This window comes from Sphaeramia orbicularis, chromosome 4 (genome assembly GCF_902148855.1).
Source record: "Sphaeramia orbicularis chromosome 4, fSphaOr1.1, whole genome shotgun sequence".
NCBI lineage: Eukaryota > Metazoa > Chordata > Actinopteri > Kurtiformes > Apogonidae > Sphaeramia > Sphaeramia orbicularis.
The window spans coordinates 23,687,247-23,707,224 of NC_043960.1; the positions used below are offsets into that span (position 1 = coordinate 23,687,247).

General features: G+C 38.1%; 1 protein-coding gene across 1 annotated transcript in view; it reads right to left on the reverse strand.

The window, feature by feature from the left end:
• Nucleotides 1–19,978, reverse strand: part of naaladl2 (N-acetylated alpha-linked acidic dipeptidase like 2) — an 801,028-nt gene that overhangs the window by 45,399 nt on the left and 735,651 nt on the right. The window contains exon 13 of the mRNA XM_030132744.1: nt 8,163–8,256. Coding sequence (XP_029988604.1) covers nt 8,163–8,256 — 94 coding nt within the window. The remainder of the gene's footprint in view (nt 1–8,162; nt 8,257–19,978) is intronic.

Below are 19,978 nucleotides of genomic sequence, written 5' to 3' on the forward strand. Positions count from 1 at the left end.
TAGATATGAATATTAACTCTATAAACTTCAGTATCAGAGTCCACAGCCTTGGCTCAAAATTGTACCAATTTGTTTTTTTAATGTATTGAAAGCACCTGAAATTTAATCAGTTAGAATTTTTACAACTATAACACTGCCACAATGGCTATACACTGACTTGAGCAGAACATAAAATCTTGAAATGATGGAGAATTCAAGTAAATCTTTTTTCTTTTTTAAGTCTAGAAATTTGGTACATGCACATGCTACCTTTATAAATGGACTGAGATATTAGTAGAGACAACCCCCCCCCAAAAAAAAGGAGAGGCAAGGGGTATTATTTTTGGTTTGGTTTGTTTGTTTGTTTGTTAACACTCTAGCAGCAAAACTATTAGTTGAATTCATACCAAATTTGGTTTATAGATTGCCAGTGACCCAGAATAGATGTGATTACATTTTGGGAAAAGTAGGTCAAAGTAAAAATTTTTTATGAATTTTTAAAAATCATTTTACTTCTCCCATTTACTTATAATGGGCGAAATTTCAAATGTTTATAAAAACATCAATTTCATTTCAATTTACTTCAGTATTGGCACATATATAGAGGCAAATGATATACTGACATCAGCACATGCAGACATGATGACATCAGCTGGATCGATGCCAAAATAAGCTACAGTACGTGCGAGGGGCGGGGTTTGTTGTGCCTGGAACCACTTGTTAAAGCTTGCAGACGTAAACGCAGTCCAGCACTGACTGTTAACAACTGATCAGAATTAACAGTAGAACTATAACTCACTGAAACACATTGTCCTTTGTAAGACCCAATGTTTTTTTATTTTATTTTTTATTTTTTTGTTTAGTGGTGGAGATAATAACTCCAGTCCACATTCAAACATGTTAGGTAACACTAATGTGCCTTAATGCAGGATACCACACACTGAAAAAGCAGAAATAAAAGGAAATCTACGGATGGATCAACAGAGTAGAAGGAGTCAGAACCCCTCATCGGAGCACAGACATAACAGAAACTGTCTTCTTATATCCGATTTCTATTAATTCTGCCTTCTCATTTGACATTTTATCTGGATAATGAAGACTTTTAACCCTTATGACTTGATGCTAACCCTGTTCTTTGTCTGAGAACTAATGAGCAAGGTTACTGAGAAGGTGTAGCTCAGTGAAATATGTGTCATCTGAAGCGATAGAGGATGTAACAGGAGACGAGGGATAGACTGAGGGAGAAACAGTCAGAGGCTACAGGCAGGTAGAATAATCAGTCATCTATAAGATCAGGTCATATTCTGTCCATTATTCTCAGACGAGGAGGCATAACCATTCAATCCGGGCTTTAATGGGATGGTGCTTACATGCTCAGACAGGACCGGTGAACCTGAGCCACTGAGCGATGGCTTCGGTATGATGATGAAAAGGACTACAGGTTGGCGTTAGGGTATATATGATAGAGAACAGCTCCAGACAGATACTTGTATACACACTTACTTTAACCGACAAATGTAGAATTAATTCTCAAAGGTGTGTGTTTTCTGTTCATAAACTCTAACAGATTGTGTCGGTGTGAAATTTTCGTGGTATTTAACAAAAGTGATATCTTGCTTTAGTCTAAGTTCAGCATACAGGATGAACCTAACAGAGCTTTTGTTATGCATCCCATCCCAAAGGTTATTTTAATATTCAAGGACAGAGTCTGTGAACGCTCAAAGACTGTGAATGAATAATACAAGTTTAGCTTTAAGGGACTGGAGACATTTTGGGTGATACAAGTCTGAATTAATGAACCTGGTGCAGAGTATTTAAAAGATTAAGACTTTCTTGCTATAATTAAGATGCAGAAAATAAAAGAATCAAAATGTAAAATGTACCAAGTTTTTGATAACATAATGGCTGAGAAATTATACAAGACGCTGCTTTTCTTAAATTCACTTTTTTATCGGCTAATAACAAACTATCCAAACTAAGTGTTTTATGGCCAAAATTTCAGCACATGTTCATCTTTATGTAAACTGAGGCCCATTTTTGTCCTGGAGCACTGAAAAACATACTTCAGCTGGATTTACTTTAGTTGAACACCTTCAGTTATAGAATAAATTGTTTTGGTGCTTGTAACAGGTTTATGCTAAAGTCTTAGCTTCAGAAAGGTAGTGGAATAAATTAATAAAATAAGAGGCAAATGTAGAAAACCCCCCCTTTACACCACCCCAGTGCATGGGGACATTTGTGAATTCTGAGACTGCCGACAGTTCGGTTCAGGTGAACGTTAGTGCCAGTAATGTAGGATATGTTTGTTGTTTCAATTGGTTGGTTGTCCCCCCCGAGGATGAAAATCATTGAGCAGAAGTAGGGATGTCAAAACCAGGATGGGGGGATCAACCCCCCTCCACCCCCCCCCCCAACAAATTGATTAGATGGAGAGAGAGAGAGAGACAGAGAGATAGCAGTGGCGACTGCTCGTCTTTCAGACAGGGGAAGCTCATTGACAGCTTACATAAAAAAGAAATGGTCTAGTTGTTTAAAAATAAATTCAGCCCTCTGTTCCTTTTTAAGAAAATGGTCAGTGACCATATTGTACCAAGTAAACAAGAAAATGCTGAAATTATGTTAAATTGAAACAAGGAAGTCCAATGAGTGTGTTTTATTTACAGTGCAAGAAATGAACAAGTAATTTCCTAGTGGTTTCTCTCTCAATTTCACAGCAGAATGCACAACGGTATTAAACTGAACTCTGTCAAGTGAAGGAGTAGATCTCAAAATAGCTGTCAATCAAATGGGATTCAGCCTTTTGACTGATCCTCCAATCAGCACGTGGAAGCCTGGTGTCCAGCCCAGCCGAGCTCCGCCACAGCTCCATTCACCCCCAGAGACGCTGGGCGTCCGGGGGCGGGTCAACATCGTGGCATTTATCCAATTACCGTCCAGTTTTGAGGCAATGAAAAAAACTGTTCCACTCAGTCCCATTGAAGTGCATGGACACTGAGCATCTACGGGCAAATGCACTGAGCAGAGATCTTATGAGAAAACAGCGCAACGGGAATGTATGAGAATTGAACAACATCGAGTCTGTTGATTTGTGATAAAGCTGATTCTGAACGAACTCATCTGTGAGATGAACGTGTTCTAACACATTTGTAGTTAATGAAATGTCAACACAACTGTACATATTTAACCATTTAATTTTCATAATTTCAGGGGAAGCCGAGCTTACCTTGCAGTCTATGAGAAATCACCTCTGACAGACAGAGAGAGAGAGAAAGAGATGGATAGATAGACAGACAGACAGACAGCTAATATTCCTATTTAACGTTAGCAGACTGTGTATTTCAGTTACTAATTATGTATAAACTTAATGCCAGAATCCTCTGACAGTCTAACTTTTTTACCTCAACTCTAAAAAAAAAAAAAAAAAAAAAAGCTTTGACGTGGCTCACAGTGAATACATTGAGGTAAGACTTTCTGCCACATAAATAGGAACACATATGTTTTCACTCGGTCTTTGTCACTATACCACATTGTGCATCTACCTAAGAACTATTTTCTGTCATCTTCAACACTAGCATAACATTGTTAACATCTGCGTTTCCTTTTTGCCTTCACCACTTGCTGTTGTGTGTCTGTGCAGGATAAAAATGAAAATCTCATTAAGAAAAATATCACGCTACAGTGCTATTTCTGGTCAAAAGCGTTCATGATGAAGTATGTGACAGTCATGTTAACGTGTAGAAGAAGACGTGCAGAGGTATAATAGACACAAAATGTCAGCTCCTGCTTCCTGGACTGTGACTGTTCATCAGAAAGACACATGTACACGTTGTACTGCAGGCGTACACCTTCCATTATCCAGACAAAAAACTAAACCCACAGCAAAAAGCAGACGGGAGACAGAGAAGAGATCGCTCAGGATAAGAAGGTTACACAGAAAGGACAGATGTTGAACACATGATGTGAATTTCCAAATGCCAGAATCAAGGTTACTGTGCTTTGAAATAATGAGGCATGAGAGATCGATATGTTGAGCTAAACTAATGAACCACTAGGTTACTGCAGCATTCCTTGGAAGGAAAAGGCTTTGGCCCAATCCCAATTCACCCCTTGGCCCCTCCCCCTCCATTTTGCACGTTCACATGAAGGGATAGGGGTGTCCCGATTCTTGATAAGTCAGAGGGGAAGGGCGGAGATTTTTCAGGACCAAACTACAAACGGAAGGGTATGAAAAATCTCCCATAATTCTGTCTGAATCATCGGCAAGATGGAGGCAAACAGCAAAAAAGTGCAGCGGTGTGATGAAAGAAATACACAAATGTAAACAACTTAATCACTTGGTCGACTGTTTAATGTGTTATAGATCGCATTTCTACGGTTTGCGGTTGATAGCCACAAAAAGATGACCAAAGCCCATACAACAGAGATAGTTACAGCTACTGACGGCATGGTGAATTTTTTCGGAAACAAAGTTGTTGCATCTGTTAATAGCGGCATCGACGAATGCTGATGATGTAACAGGTCTCGAAGGGTTGTCCCATTTCATAGGGGAATGTTTCAACCCCTACCCCTTGCAGCTCCATTTCAAGGAGTAGTGCCAAATGCAAGGGCCAAGAGGTAGAGGTAAGGTGAAGGGTTAAGGGGTGAATTGGGATTGGGCCTTTGTGTGCATATGGGTAGCTAGTGTTTAAAAAAAAAAAGTCACATGCATTCCTCCTATGATTCTGAAATAAAAGTTCTGTTCAGATTAATTCAATGGTATGATTACATTGCCAGATACTGCCAATTCCCTGCGGATGAATTGTCCAATACTGATTTCGTTGATCATAAATTCTCCAATCCACTGAATTAGATCAGTTTCAGTTCTTATTGATTCCAAATTGGCAATTGAATATACACAAACCTGCTGTGTAAAATCTAAATTCAGTACAATCTGAAAAAAAAAAAAAAAAAAAGGTGAATAGTTAATTAAACTTTCTAACAGCCATAGTCTGGTTAAAGTGGTGTTACTGTAATACCAAACAGTACCACATGGCGGTACCTCCACTTATTTTACTATGAAGAGCTGAAGTCCATCCAATGAGACAGATAGATAACTGTAAAGGCGGCCTTACACTGTGCGAGTTTAGAGACGATTTCTCACTCGTGCGACTATTTCTGGGATCGGGCCAGATGTGCCTCTAATCGTGTGTCGTGCTTCGTGCAGTGTACATGGGTTAAGGAGAAGTGATTAGCACCTCACGACCACCTCACGACCAGCAATCGTGTGTTCGCAAGGAAAACGGAGCTGTTTGAAATCCTGCTCGCTTCTCGTGAGGGTATCGCACTGTCAAAGCAGTGCCACGAACCGATGTGCCTCAAATTCTCACACTGTGCATGCGCGAACACAGACGCGTACAGTAGCGTACAAGCTAACAGTAGCTGGCTATTGTCCTAGTGCAGTTTAGCTTTTGCAGCTTACCTCTTGTTCTCTTTGCTGTAGGATTGACAGCCCATACTGTCCACGTCTGGACAACCAATGCCTGCACCAAACACATCGTTGTCTTTTCTTCTTTTTTGATTCCCCACAGATAATGGCACATATTACCAAAGCAGCTTGTTGGTTTTTGTTTAGCACTACCATTTCGTGACTCACACCAATTCACAATCGTCTATGCACTTCCAGATTCCTTGGTATTTTAACGTTGTATTTCCAGATACAACACTCAAACGTGTGGTGTGTCCTGTGGTGTATGGTCGTACAGTGTGAGCAGTCAGGTTGCATACGAGCGTCGGTCCATACAGTGTGAGAACATGAATCGTGAGTCTGACTGTACGACTGATTCGCACAGTTTGAGATGGAGCTGCGTGCAACGATCGAAATAATTGCATAGTGTATGGCCGCCTTAAGGAGGATGTGTATGTAGAGATCTGCTGGGACCCGTTGGAAGCTAACACACACGGCTAACATCACAGCAGTCTGAAAGATGGACTGTAGTAAATGGTTAAATGTGCTTCACTTTGGAGAAGAAAACACTGGCAAAGCGAAGTGCACTGCAAAAATCTAAATCTTACCAAGTGTATTTTCTCATTTCTAATCCAAATATCTCATCACACTTTAAATAAGACATAATCACCTGAAGCGTAACTTTTCAGTGAGATATAAGAACTTATTTTTCGATAACAGATCTTGAAAATCTTATTTCAATAAATCTTACCAAGATCATTTTCAGCCAACGGGTCCTAGCAGATCTCTACATACACATCCTCCTTACAGATATCTATCTGTTTATGTTGGGGCTATTTTGTTATCAGGTCTAACTTGGTACCAAGTTTTCCCTCCCGGTGTTCCTGTCTACAGAAGCGAACCTTACAAACTGCCTCCATACTGGTTCAATGTGACAGTTCGAAAGGTGGTGATGGATTGCCCTTGATAAGAAGTAACAGCAGGATGGAGACAGATTAACTTTGGAGAGCAATCACACTTTGCTCTCCGGCTTCATGGGTTACAGTAACAACAATACTTCCCGGGTCTGGACTCTCGAGTGACCGTAGAGCCAGTCAGAGGTGATTATATGGCCAATTGGAATCAGAAAGACATATGGGTACTTCTATGAAACTGGGTTCATTTTGGTACCTGGCACTTTACCAGCTTTTTAGACCCAATAATAAAACAGAAATTTAGACAAATTTCCCCCCAGGATGTACCTAATGATGACCTCAGATAATGCAAAAAAAAATTATACTCCTGCTCTGAGCCATCCAAAAAGTAATGAATCTGTAATAAAATATTGGGGCCAAAATTGGGACATGAAAAGCTACCCGGGTGTCAATTTATTTGATCTGAAAACATGACTGTAAATGGTCTTATATACCGCTATAAATAAAGACACTGTGTTAAATTTGATGATCCTATTGTTTTTTTCTAATCCAGTGTGTGTTTTCTAATCCAATGTGTAACCCATTGTGCCCACTCATGTTACATGCAGAACCTGCCCATTTAAACACAAATAAATCATGAGTAATTACACTGGTCACCAACAAATTTATTGTTTAAGTTTTTTGAGCTGATTTAGGATAATTTTGGTGTGCTGAAGCCAAAAATCACGTTAATTTTGCTCAATCAGGTCAACTTTCTGAACTATGCTACATATTGGCTTTTTAACATTTTTGCTAACATTTATGGGCATTTTCACATCATATGATACAAAATTCTTTCATATTTCTTGCAATAAACGAGTTCTGAAGATTTTACTTTTGCCAATTTATGATTAATGTTTTTTTTTTAATATTACAGGTGAATGAAATGGCTTCGACTAGAAGATCTTGCAAAAATAAGCCTGACGTATTCTGCTACATCTGCGGTGAATACACCATTGTACCTAACAGGAATCCTGTTAGAAAACAATTTTTTTTTCACTTAAAACCTATTTTGGGTGAGAACTATACAAAAAAATCAACTGATAAAGTCACAAAAATGTAATCAATTTTGTGGGAAGATCAAATTTTTCAAAATCAAATTAGCAAAAAAACCTGATTGAGAAAAACAGATGTCATTTTTGGATTTAGCGGCGCAAAATGGTCCTAATTCAGTTGAAAAAACCTAGACAACTTGCAAAAAACATTTTTTTGTAACCCAGTGTTATCCAACGGCGGTCATTTTTGTGAAACACTCTGCCTTGAATAATTAGTTCAAATCCCAAAACGTACCTGCGAGAGACTAAAAAGATATTTTTAAAAATAGTAGTGCATCATTTTTGTGTGCTTTTTACGGTGTTACATGCAGATTTTTGAATAAAAATATTATAAAAATGTGTTTTATCTGAAAAATAGTTTCTCTTTTATCTCAGTAAATACTTATTTTTAAAATAGACTCAAAGTGCTTCTGAACTTGCTTCATAATATTAGTCTAGATCTGGTTTGAATTTTTAGCCCCTCTGTCCTGTTTTTAGGGACCAGTTTCATAGAAGCACCCAGGCACTGAAGTAAATAAGTGTGGAACATAAAGCACATTTAGCAATTATTATTACAGCTGTTTTGAAGATTCTACTAATACTACTATGAACTCACATATGTAAATACCTCAGACTAATAAGAGTATATTATGAGAGTCTATTGCGAACTGAACTTGAATACATGAATGAATTAACGATCTTTGAACGTTACATTAAAAAGCCCATCATCCTCATCATCATTGTATGCATTACCTTTGAGTTTATTCTGTATGTCCAGGGCAATGTCCAGTGAGTAGAAAGGCAGCACAGGATCATTAACCAGGCGCAGAATGGCTTCAGCTGTCATCTATGGAGAAAAAAAAAACACACACACTTTGTAACTACATGTACATTTCATGATGGAGCCATGAAAGAGTGGCCGCTAATGCAGTGGGTTCACTCTTTTCATAATGAGGAATACAGAATCTATTAAAAGTAAGTGGTCCTTTCTTCAAATATTCAGTTGTATTTTATGCATAATTTTACATTTTTCCATGCAAACTACATTTTAAACACTTTGTCATTGTGTTCCAGGCAGCACTGACACATGTATTTATTCTTCGTATTAAAATGTTCTTATTTGTGTGCTTTCATTACAACCCTCCGTAGGGTTTGGATGTTTTTCCTCTGGGATCCACTGCATAGTTTTGTTTGGTATCAAAGCAAAAGTAGAATTCAGGCATAATTTGAATATCTATTCTTTTTTTTTTTTTTTTTGTCTGTAGTGGCTCGTCTCCTTCAAGGATGTAACCCATATTCAGTGAATGAATGGATTGAAAGCCATTTTGAATATAAACTGTACCGCAGTAATGATAACAAAAGACATCACATCTTGTTGCCAACACTTTTCATTGGTGTGCATTTAAATGTTGATTGAATTGCCTTCTCTCTAAGTACCAATCTATGAAATCACGTTGTCTCATCCTCCGTACTATCACAGGCCTTAGATTTGATTTTTTACCATCCACGTTTCCAGGCCAGATTTGTAAATTGAAAACCTGAGACTCCATGCTGTTCAATTCACTATTACAAAACAGGTGCATTGTGAAGGAAAATAATAAATCATTTGGACACTTTGGCTGCAGTGTGAGCAAACGCTATGGAAATCCCTGCTACTTTTTGTCTGATTCTTACAATGAAGTCGCCACTGGATTCACATAATATAGCTGATGTTGCCACATATGGGCGAGACTTTTGGATTTGGTTTGAAGGGGAAGGATTAGATAAGATTATACTTCTTCCTACTCCTTTCGCTCACGTAAATTTTGAGGTGTAAGTTGCAGTTTTAAGTTACTGTTTCGTTTTGTTGTTATTCTCTTGATTACACTGGTCAACAACAAATTTATTGTTGAAGTTTTTTGAGCTGATTTAGGATAATTTTGGTGTGCTGAATCCAAAAATCACAATAATTTTGCTCAATCAGGTCAACTTTCTGAACTATGCTACATATTGGCTTTTTAACATTTTTGCTTACATTTATGGGCATTTTCACATCATATGATACAAAATTCTTTCATATTTCTTGCAATAAACGAATTCTGAAGATTTTACTTTTGCCAGTTTATGATTGACGTTTTTTTTAATATTACAGGTAAATGAAATGGCTTAGACTAGAAGATCTTGCAAAAATAAGCCTGACGTATTCCGCTACATCTGCGGTGAATACACCATTGTACCTAACAGGAATCAAGTCACAAGTTTCATAAAGTGTGCTTACCAATCTTATTTTGGTATTAATTATTATATTTTGTGAGAAGATCAAATTTTTCAAAATCAAATTAGGAAAAAAACCTGACCTGATTGAGAAAAACAGATGTCATTTTTGGATTTAGCGTTGCAAAATGGTCCTAATTCAGTTGAAAAAACCTAGACAACTTGCAAAAAACATTTTTTTTTTGTAACCCAGTGTTATCATTTATTTGCATTTCTGTTTTTAAATTGTCATTTACATGATTGAAATAAAGATATCAATCAATCAATCAGTTCTTACTGGAGAATATGAGTAGATATTGCTGTGCTAACCACATTAAAATCACAGCCACAGTAAAAACATCAGTCCTCAAAACTGTATTATTCTCACTGCTGTTGGTCACTGGGGTGGCCATGGCTTAGGAAGTAGAGCGGTTGTCCAATAACTGAAGGGTCGGTGGTTCAAATCCTCTGACTCTGGTTCCCGAATGCTCTCGAATGCCCACTCTGTCCTAGTCATGTGCTGTTGTGTCCTTGGGCGAGATACTTCACCCTCCTTGCCTCCAGTGCTGCTACTCACACTGGTGTATGACTCATCTATGAATGTTTGGTGGTGGTCGGAGGGGCCGAAGGCGTGGATTGCCAGCCACACTTCCATCAGCCTGCTCCAGGGCAGCTGTGGATACATATGTAGTTGACCACCACCAGAGTGTGAATGTGAGAGTGAATGAATAATGGATTCACCGTATGTGCTTTGAGTATATGTACATAGAAAAGCGCTATATACAGTACAGGCCAAAAGTTTGGACACACCTTCTCATTCTTTGCATTTTCTTTATTTTCATGACTATTTACATTGTAGATTCTCACTGAAGGCATCAAAACTATGAATGAACACATGTGGAATTATGTACTTAACAAAAAAGTGTGAAATAACTGAAAACATCTCTTATATTCTAGTTTCTTCAAAGTAGCCACCCTTAGCTCTGATGACTGCCTTGCACACCCTTGGCATTCTCTTGATGAGCATCAAGAGGTAGTCACCTGAAATGGTTTTCACTTCATAGCTGTGCCTTGTCAGGGTTACTTAGTGGAATTTCTTGCCTTATTGATGGGGTTGGGACCATCAGTTGTGTTGTGCAGAAGTCAGGTTGATGCACAGCTGACAGCCCTATTGAACAACTGTTAGAATGCATATTATGGCGAGAACCAATCAGCTAAGTAAAGACAAACGAGTGGCCATCATTACTTTAAGAAATGAAGGTCAGTCAGTCTAGAAAATTTCAAAAACTTTGAATGTGTCCCCAAGTGCAGTCGCAAAAACCATCAAGCGCTACAACGAAACTGGCTCACATGAGGACCGCCCAAGGAAAGGAAGACCAAGAGTCACCTCTGATTCTGAAGATAAGTTCATCTGAGTCACCAGCCTCAGAAATCGCAAATTAACAGCAGCTCAGATTAGAGACCAGATGAATACCACACAGAGCTCTAGCAGCAGACACATCTCTACAACAACTGTTAAGAGGAGACTGCGTGAATCAGGCCTTCATGGTCAAATAGCTGCTAGGAAACCACTGCTCAGGAGAGGCAACAAACAGAAGAGATTTATTTGGGCCAAGAAACCCAAGGAATGGACATTAGACCAGTGGAAATCTGTGCTTTGGTCTGATGAGTCCAAATTTGAGATCTTTGGATCCAACCGCTGTGTCTTTGTGCGACGCAGAAAAGATGAACGGATGGATGCTACATGCCTGGTTCCCACCGTGAAGCATGGAGGGGGAGGTGTGATGGTGTGGGGGTGCTTTGCTGGTGACGCTGTTGGGGATTTATTCAAGATTGAAGGCAACCTGAATCAGCATGGCTACCACAGCATCCTGAAGTGACATGCCATTCCATCTGGTTTGCGTTTAGTTGGACCATCATTGATGTTTCAACAGGACAATGACCCCAAACACACCTCCAGGCTGTGTGAGGGATATTTGACCAAGAAGGAGAGTGATGGAGTGCTGCGCCAGATGACCTGGCCTCCACAGTCACCGGACCTGAACCCAATCGAGATGGTTTGGGGTGAACTGGACCGCAGAGTGAAGGCAAAAGGGCCAACAAGTGCTAAGCATCTCTGGGAACTTCTTCAAGACTGTTAGGAAACCATTTCAGGTGACTACCTCTTGAAGCTCATCAAGAGAATGCCAAGAGTGTGCAAGGCAGTCATCAGAGCTAAGGGTGGCTACTTTGAAGAAACTAGAATATAAGAGATGTTTTCAGTTATTTCACACTTTTTTGTTAAGTACATAATTCCACATGTGTTCATTCATAGTTTTGATGCCTTCAGTGAGAATCTACAATGTAAATAGTCATGAAAATAAAGAAAATGCAAAGAATGAGAAGGTGTGTCCAAACTTTTGGCCTGTACTGTACATCTAATCCTGAAAAGAGCTGAGTTTCTTTGCACCTGGAATCACTATTATCAGTCAAGGACATCCAATGCATGGTTTAACCAGGGCTACACCCATTTACACAGTACACACACAAAGAGATATAGAACTTTGCTGAATTCTTGCTTTGAATTGTAAATTTTAGTTTGTAGAAAACAATACAGGTACTGGAGTCCCTCTGAGTATTTAGTTGCATTCATTATGGGCTTTCTTTTTCTAAATCTGATATTAACCCTATAACACCAAACATATATTTAATACATGAGTTTTGATGCCCTCTACATGATCAGTGTGATATTTTTTTCTTGAAAAACCCGATGTATACAATTAGATACATGCAATACACAGATAATCCACCAGGGGGTAGGAATTCATTCACCAGAGGCCTTTCCAGTGACACTACAAGATTGTCATTAATGAGGAAGGAGGCAGAACTTTGCCAATTTTGAAAAGGAATTACCAATTTGTTAGACTTATTTGTGTTATATTATGTTTTTGTTTATTCAAAAATAATAATATTTGAGCATTGAGACCCGATGGATCAAAGATGATAAAAAATTGAAACTCATACATGGAAATTGATATTTGAAAAAAAAAAAAAAAAAAAGTTCTGGTTGCTCAGAAGGACTAATGAAGGCTCCAGTTTCAAAGAACTGGAATTGTCTGTCAGTGATTTAATAATTCAGGCTTTACAGGGTTAAGGCAAGGCAAGGCAAATGTATTTATATAGCACTATTCATACACAATGCAATTCAAAGTGCTTTATAAAGGCATATAATTACATTAAAATCATAGAGAATTAAACTGTAAACAAATTAAAGTGTAGAAAAGATTAAAAAAAAAAAGGAAATTAAAACAGAAATAAGAGACAGTTAAAACAAAAGCGAAAGCCAGTCTTGACTAAAATGAAGAATTTAATGTTACATTAACCAAATGAAATTAAAGGCAAACTGTAGTGTTATGAAATAAAATGATTCCTCAATGTACTGCACACATCCTTAAAACTCCTCCAGTTTGTCCCAGGGTCTCTTCCTGGTTGGACATATCCAAAGCACCTCACCTGACCTGATGTCCAAACCATCTTCTCAACAGAAACCAACTATTAAAGATTTCCTGAACTGAAGCTCATTAGTGACAGAAGTTCCAGTTTTTGTGTCAGAATAATAAGTAATCCTTGACTAAAAAGGATCTGATGAATAAAACACTGGATAGTACTGAGTATTGGCAGACAGCTGTTATATAGGCATTCAGATCAGGGCCCTTCTATACAGAATTACTCTACTTTGCTAGTATTTTAAAAATGAGTTTACAGCGCACAGATCTGGCGTGCAGCTCTCTGCACTGTTGTCACTGCCACCGAAATCAATCTGGCATGGGGAAAGATTAGAGCATTGATTTCAGGCTGGTGAGTAATACTGCTGCAGAAAGCATACATCAAAAGCCTGTAATGTGGTTGGACAGAAAAGGCCGTTGATTTCTTATTTATGGCCTTATTTCTTGATCGTCTCTTTACAGGGCAGCAGCGAGAAAGAAAGGGAGAAGGAGAGACAGTGAAGGAGGTGATGATGATGGAGGACGAAAGGCAGAAAAGAGTCTAGAACATAACGGAAAGTAAAAGATAATTGGAATGAAAGAAAGGCGACGGTGTGAGTGAAATGGAAGGTAGAACAAACCAGGCAGAGAAGCTCTTTTCATGTTGTTACTTTTCTTTATGTTTTTTCTATGACATGGGCTTCCTTCCCCAAAGTTTTTTTTTTGTTTTTTTTTTTTAAATCTTTTTTTCCTCCTTGACCTTATTCCTGTATATCAGACAAAAATATGGTACATTCTGAAATATTAGACATGACAGGGATATCCATTTTGCTGCAGAAATATAAAGGATGGATTGATTTATTTCATTTTGGCTCTAATATAACACCTGGGACACACTGCTCTCCTCTTATATGGTGACTTGCGACAATGATTTTCCACTCAGATTACGATGAAATAGGTTCACGTTGAGTGCCATTACGAAGTTTAAAGAAAAGTGGCTAAAATGGCTGGAATGTCTTTCCATGGTTGAGTTATAATTCGGTCTCCTCATCGCTCCACACTACCTGTTGTACCAGACATGTTTTCACACTTTATTGAATTACATGGGAAGACTCAGCAAACAGCTGATCAGCCATACGAGTCAAATGTTAGCATTTATTTGATCAAATAAATTAATTAAATTCCCTTGCGCATGCGTATTTACACTTGTAACTAAAGCAGTGTTTTTCAACTGTGGGGTCACCTGGAATTCAAATGAAATTTCTTGTAATTGATAAAAATAAAAACTTAATAAAAATTAATGGTGAGTTGAGAGACAATCCCAATCCATAAAAGACATGACAAACTTTGAAGCTGAAACTGAAGCACTGTGGTACTGTTTATCTTTCAAATGTTCATTGTGGTCGGTTTCAGATGCTGCAGCTCTTTCATAATTCATAGTTTGAGTTCTTGTTTGTTCAGTATTAATTGTCAGCCTTGTAAATCCAAACTAGACTGACTGTACATATCCTGACCAAGTGTTACGACCCATAGGTGGGTCTGGGTGTCACTCCATGGGTGTGTCCATTTTTCTTTGGCGTGAGTGGATAATGTGTTCCAGGTGCCGAGCCAGATTCCTCCCTGTGATTGGAGCAGCGGCTGGAGGCGGACCTTTAAAGACCGCGGAGCTGGGCCGGACCGATGTCGCACTTTCCTCTACTCCCGACCCCACCTTCATTCCGCCAGTGTTCCTGGTTCAGCAGTAGGGGTGGGCTGCCCTTTTTCTTTTGCCTCATTTTCTCCTTTTTTTTTTTGATAAGGAAGGTTAGATCTTGTATTTTGGTGTCTTTATTTTGCAGGTCAGCTTCATTTCTTGGTAGTAGAGTTTTGTTTGTTGTTTTGGCCAGAGCCCACTCCAAAGTTTCAGTTGCCTTTTTGTCCAGTTTTCAGTATCTTTATTTTGTGCCATGTAAATAAATCATTTTTTGTTTAACATGCACAACCCGTGTCCAGGGTTTCTCTCTGTGGCTCGGGAGTGAGGAAAGGTGACCACACTTTTCATGTTGCACCCTAGGGTCCCCTAGCTGGGGCGTAACACCAAGGAAAATAAAATTCTCACTTTGTGCAGTAATCTACAGGGTGGGGAAGCAAAATTTACATTATTTTGAGGCAGGGATTGAAAGACAGTGTATGACCAATTAGTTTATTGAAAGTCATGAGAATTCATTTGCCACAAGAAAATTGACATAATAGAAAATGTTTTTATTCTGTGTGTCCTCCTTCTTTCTCAATAACTGCCTTCACACGCTTCCTGAAACTTGCGCAAGTGTTCCTCAAATATTCGGGTGACAACTTCTCCCATTCTTCTTTAATAGTATCTTCCAGACTTTCTCGTAATAGTTTTGCTCATAGTCATTCTCTTCTTTCCATTATAAATAGTCTTTATGGACACTCCAACTATTTTTGAAATCTCCTTTGGTGTGACGAGTGCATTCAGCAAATCACACACTCTTTGACGTTTCCTTTCCTGATTACTCATATGGGCAAAAGTTTCTGAAAAGGTATGGATAATAGTGTTAGGTATGATTATGACATCAATATATGTTTGGTTTCAAAACAATTGACGTAGTGCCTGCTGAGAAAAAACAACTAAATGTTCATTGTAAATTTTGCTTCCCCACCCTGTACATAAACTGTAAATGCTATACTTGGGTCTGAATTCTTCATTAATTCAACTCCACAGGTCCATCTTCAACCCTATTTCTGAGTAATGACACCAGAAAGGTCGTTTTGAGCGCTGGCCCTTTAAATGCACATGACCCCACCCCCTTTCCAGGTTGTTGACCGTGCGCTCTGTCTCGTTCAGCCACTTGTGTTCGTTAATACAACCAACAACTGAACATTTTAGGTAATCGGCTCGAGGTTTGGACATATTTTCAGTTTTTACTACAACCGCTGCTGCTGTTAAACAATTAGAGAAATGTTTGAAGTCTTGACCTTATGACATAACTAGTTGTAAACATAACAAATTAAGCAGGAATTAAAACAGGTTGTAGAAATCCACTCAATTTTTGCCAAAATGAATATAAAGATAGCATTGCAGCACCTGGAGGGTTCAAATTCAAACTTTATGAACTATTAGGGTCCAAATACACAAATAAATGTACCAGAGACTAATAAAAGTGAGTTTAGCAAAATATGAGCCCTTTAAGACAAATCCAATATTTTAACTTTTCAGATTTTGACCCAGAACCTAATGCAGGAATCATTCGTACAAACACATTTCTAATTACACTGCACATACAGATATTTTACAAAACATCCCATTTATCAGTTCTCATGTAAAATGTTCCCTTTGTCACATAAACAAGTAACCAATGCTCATGCAACCAGTTGGGGAGTTGAATAGGGCTTTTAATTGTCACTTTACTGTTGTGCACTTTAGTAATAATAAATCTTAGTTATTTATGTGTAATTTTTTTAAGAGGGGGGGTATTTTTTGTTGGTTTTTTTATCAGTATTTTATCATTTTTATCAGTACTCCATTAGAATTTTACTAAATGCTGAGAACAGTGTTTCATTTCTGTGTATTTTATATGCTGAAATGACAAATAAAATTGAATCTGAATATTATGTGCAAATATTTAAGAAATGTATTTAGAAAACAAAATATAGTATGAGTAATTAGAATACAGTTCATATAATATTCTTGAAGTCAGCTTTAGTAGTCATATGCACAGTTATATGTAGAACCACATGTATTTTGTACCTGCAGTCAATAGTAAAATGGTGATTTCACACACAGTACATGGGAAAAGTGTGCATTGTTCACACTGAAATGTCAAGGATGTTGCCGATTAAAGCAAAACTCCACCATGGTAAACGATGCACATAATACAGTCTATGTCCACACATCGCAGAAAATTGGATTTTTGATTAAAAGAAGTACATTTACAATTTCAATCTAACCCAAATGGCTTCTATGAATGAACTATAATAAGCCATCATCCCTTCCCTCCCACCCCGAAAGAAAAGACAGAATAAAACAAAACACAAACACGGAAGGAGAAGAAACAGAAAAACAAAAAAACATTGTATGGAGACACGTCTACTACCTTTAACTACAACACATGGAAACATTGTACATGTTAGATATTGCCATGTGTGTATGAAAATCCAATAAAAAGATTTATACAAAAAAAAAGTACATTTACCTCATTGTTAATTATGTTCTATATTTTCAAAACCCACCCACATTTCTTTAATCATTCCTTTTGACATAAAGCGCAAAATGACTAATCCATTAAATCTGACAAAAATAAGTATCATGTGCATCGAGAACTAAATTCAGTAAATACTCGACGCAAGCCAACAAAAAAACCAAAACCTGGTTTCTGTTTGACAGCTGCCTTGTGACTCCATATGAGCTGTAATACACTTCAACAAAATAAACACAGCATCTGAAATGTCACTTTAACATTTGAGGACTGGGACATGTTGTTACATACATTTTTAATATGTTGACATTATGAATAAATTCAGCCGCTCAGCTGACCTTTGTCCACGATCGCTGTGTTTCAGTATGTGGTGCCGTCTCAGTCCTCTCTGGACTTCCTCCACATTCTCACATTGTTTTCTTGTGTTTTTTTAGTAGTGCAGCATATTTTTTCATTAATTCTTAATTACAGTTTTTCAAAGTTTACGCTAGTACAAGCAAAAAGCAAAACTCAAAGGCTTGAGTGTATTGAGTAGAGACTGATACTGAAATCAAGGTTGAAAGACAAATATAAAATCCTTCTTTTTTAGCGTTAAGCGTGCTCATATCATAATATCAGTTTGCAACATGTATAATTTAGATCTCAGATATACTTACTTACTTTACCCTGACTTATACTGGAAAAAACAAAGAATGGTTCCGGTGTTTGATTCGGATTAGATGAACAGCTTTTGAAGCCGTCGGAAAAAAAAAAAAATCTATAAACACACACCCGGGACCATATTACAGCTGTATTACAAATGTAATGGCAAAAGGGCAAACTGTTTGCTTTAAAATGTGTGTTATGACTTTTGATTTCATGTGTGAGACGAAAGAACTCATGTAGTGGTGCTTTCCAAGGCTAGTAATAACTCAACTTGACTTGACCTGGCACAGCTTGGCCCGGATTGGCTCCCAGTACTCGGCACTTACATTGTAGGTATAGTAGTCCCTCGCCTTCACAGAGCACTGTACACAGCTGTGACACTGAGTTCAGTGGGATGGCAGCTACAAATGATGCAACAATGGAGGATGGGGGATTTTAAAACTATAAGTTCTCATCTATATTATAAAAGCCAAGTGATGGAATGAGGAATTATGTTTGTTCTACGGCCTGATCACAATCAAGGGTACCAGAAAGGGTGCACATATAGATAAAAAATAATAATGCTCTATCAAAAAAATCAGACAGGCCATTTTATTTGTCTGATATTTCTCTTTTAAAGCCCAAAATATTCTTGTATTATGGTGTCTGCTAAAAATTTCACAGGCTTGCCCCTGTCAAATCACAAATTATTGGGTGTACGGACACTCCAGCCTAATTGCCTCCATATTTAATGCCTACAAAGATACACAAATGTTTCAGCACTCAGGATAATCATGCATTGTTTATTACACAGATGTGGTGTCCAAAGCATGCATGCTGAAAAATTCCATATATTGACAGAAACAATAAAATGAGACCCACGTTTTGAATAAGGTGTACGGACTCTACAAGACTGGAATGGAAATCTGGCTTACCACATGGTCGCATCTCTGTTAGATCTGTAACTAAGTCTTCCTGGTACAGGAGGAAATAAACATTTGTGAACAAGTTACAACAATATATCTATAAGGCATATAGGCGATATTATTGATGGAAGTATATTGGTGTACGGACACTACATGAATTTTGGTGAACAAAGCGCCATTGAAAACATGCGGTTCGACGTAAACATCCGTTTGCCACATTGTTACCAAATTTTCTGCAGCCAGGGAGCATACCAAAATCTGTCTAGTTGTGCATATTTAGTCATAATAATACTTAAATAACAGGTTCCTATTCTATTATTCCAATTAAAGGGCTGTAAAAGAAGGGTTTTCAGAACAACATGGTCGATTGTCTTAATACTGAAAATAAGAATTGATAATCAAACAGCTGTTCAACAAAAATGATCATCAAATGAAAAGCAATGTGATGTGTGTATTTTGTAATAAACAAGACACAGGAGTTGAGTAGTAATTATTTACTGTGTTACAAAGCATTATGTGCAATAATTTTGCTCTTTTATAACAATAAAATTGTGCACGTTTTCACGCTCGTTGGTTTGCCATTTTATCAGTTTTTCTTCAAATTTGGAGGATTGCAAGATCTAGTAATAAGATGGCCAAAGAAACATTTTGGGAATAGTTTTGGGGGTATCTGTTTGCAATACTGATTAATCAATGACGCAAATATACTTGTGCACCTTGATTGTGATCAGGCCGTTATGTATTTTGGGTCAAGGATCAGACCGGCGAAAATAGCTTCTTGCTACGACCAATACTTTTGGAGTTATTAGTTGTTTTTAAAATTACAATGAGCTTACAGATGGCTCATGCACAAGTCCATTCACAGCCAAAAACGGGGGGGGGGGGGGGGGGGGGTGGATCCAAATCAGCAGAACCACCGGGATATGATGGGAGAACCGGGTCCAGCTGTGATCACACACTAACAAGGTCAGTCTGGTTCTTACTGTGGTCCAGTTCCACTCCACCAGTACCCAGTCAGACCGGGCTCATTAACGTCCCCACCCCCTTGCCGTAATGCGATTACAGACCGTTCTGCGCAGACTCCGATCAGACAGACACTAAAATGTTATATTAAGGTTTTATCAAGG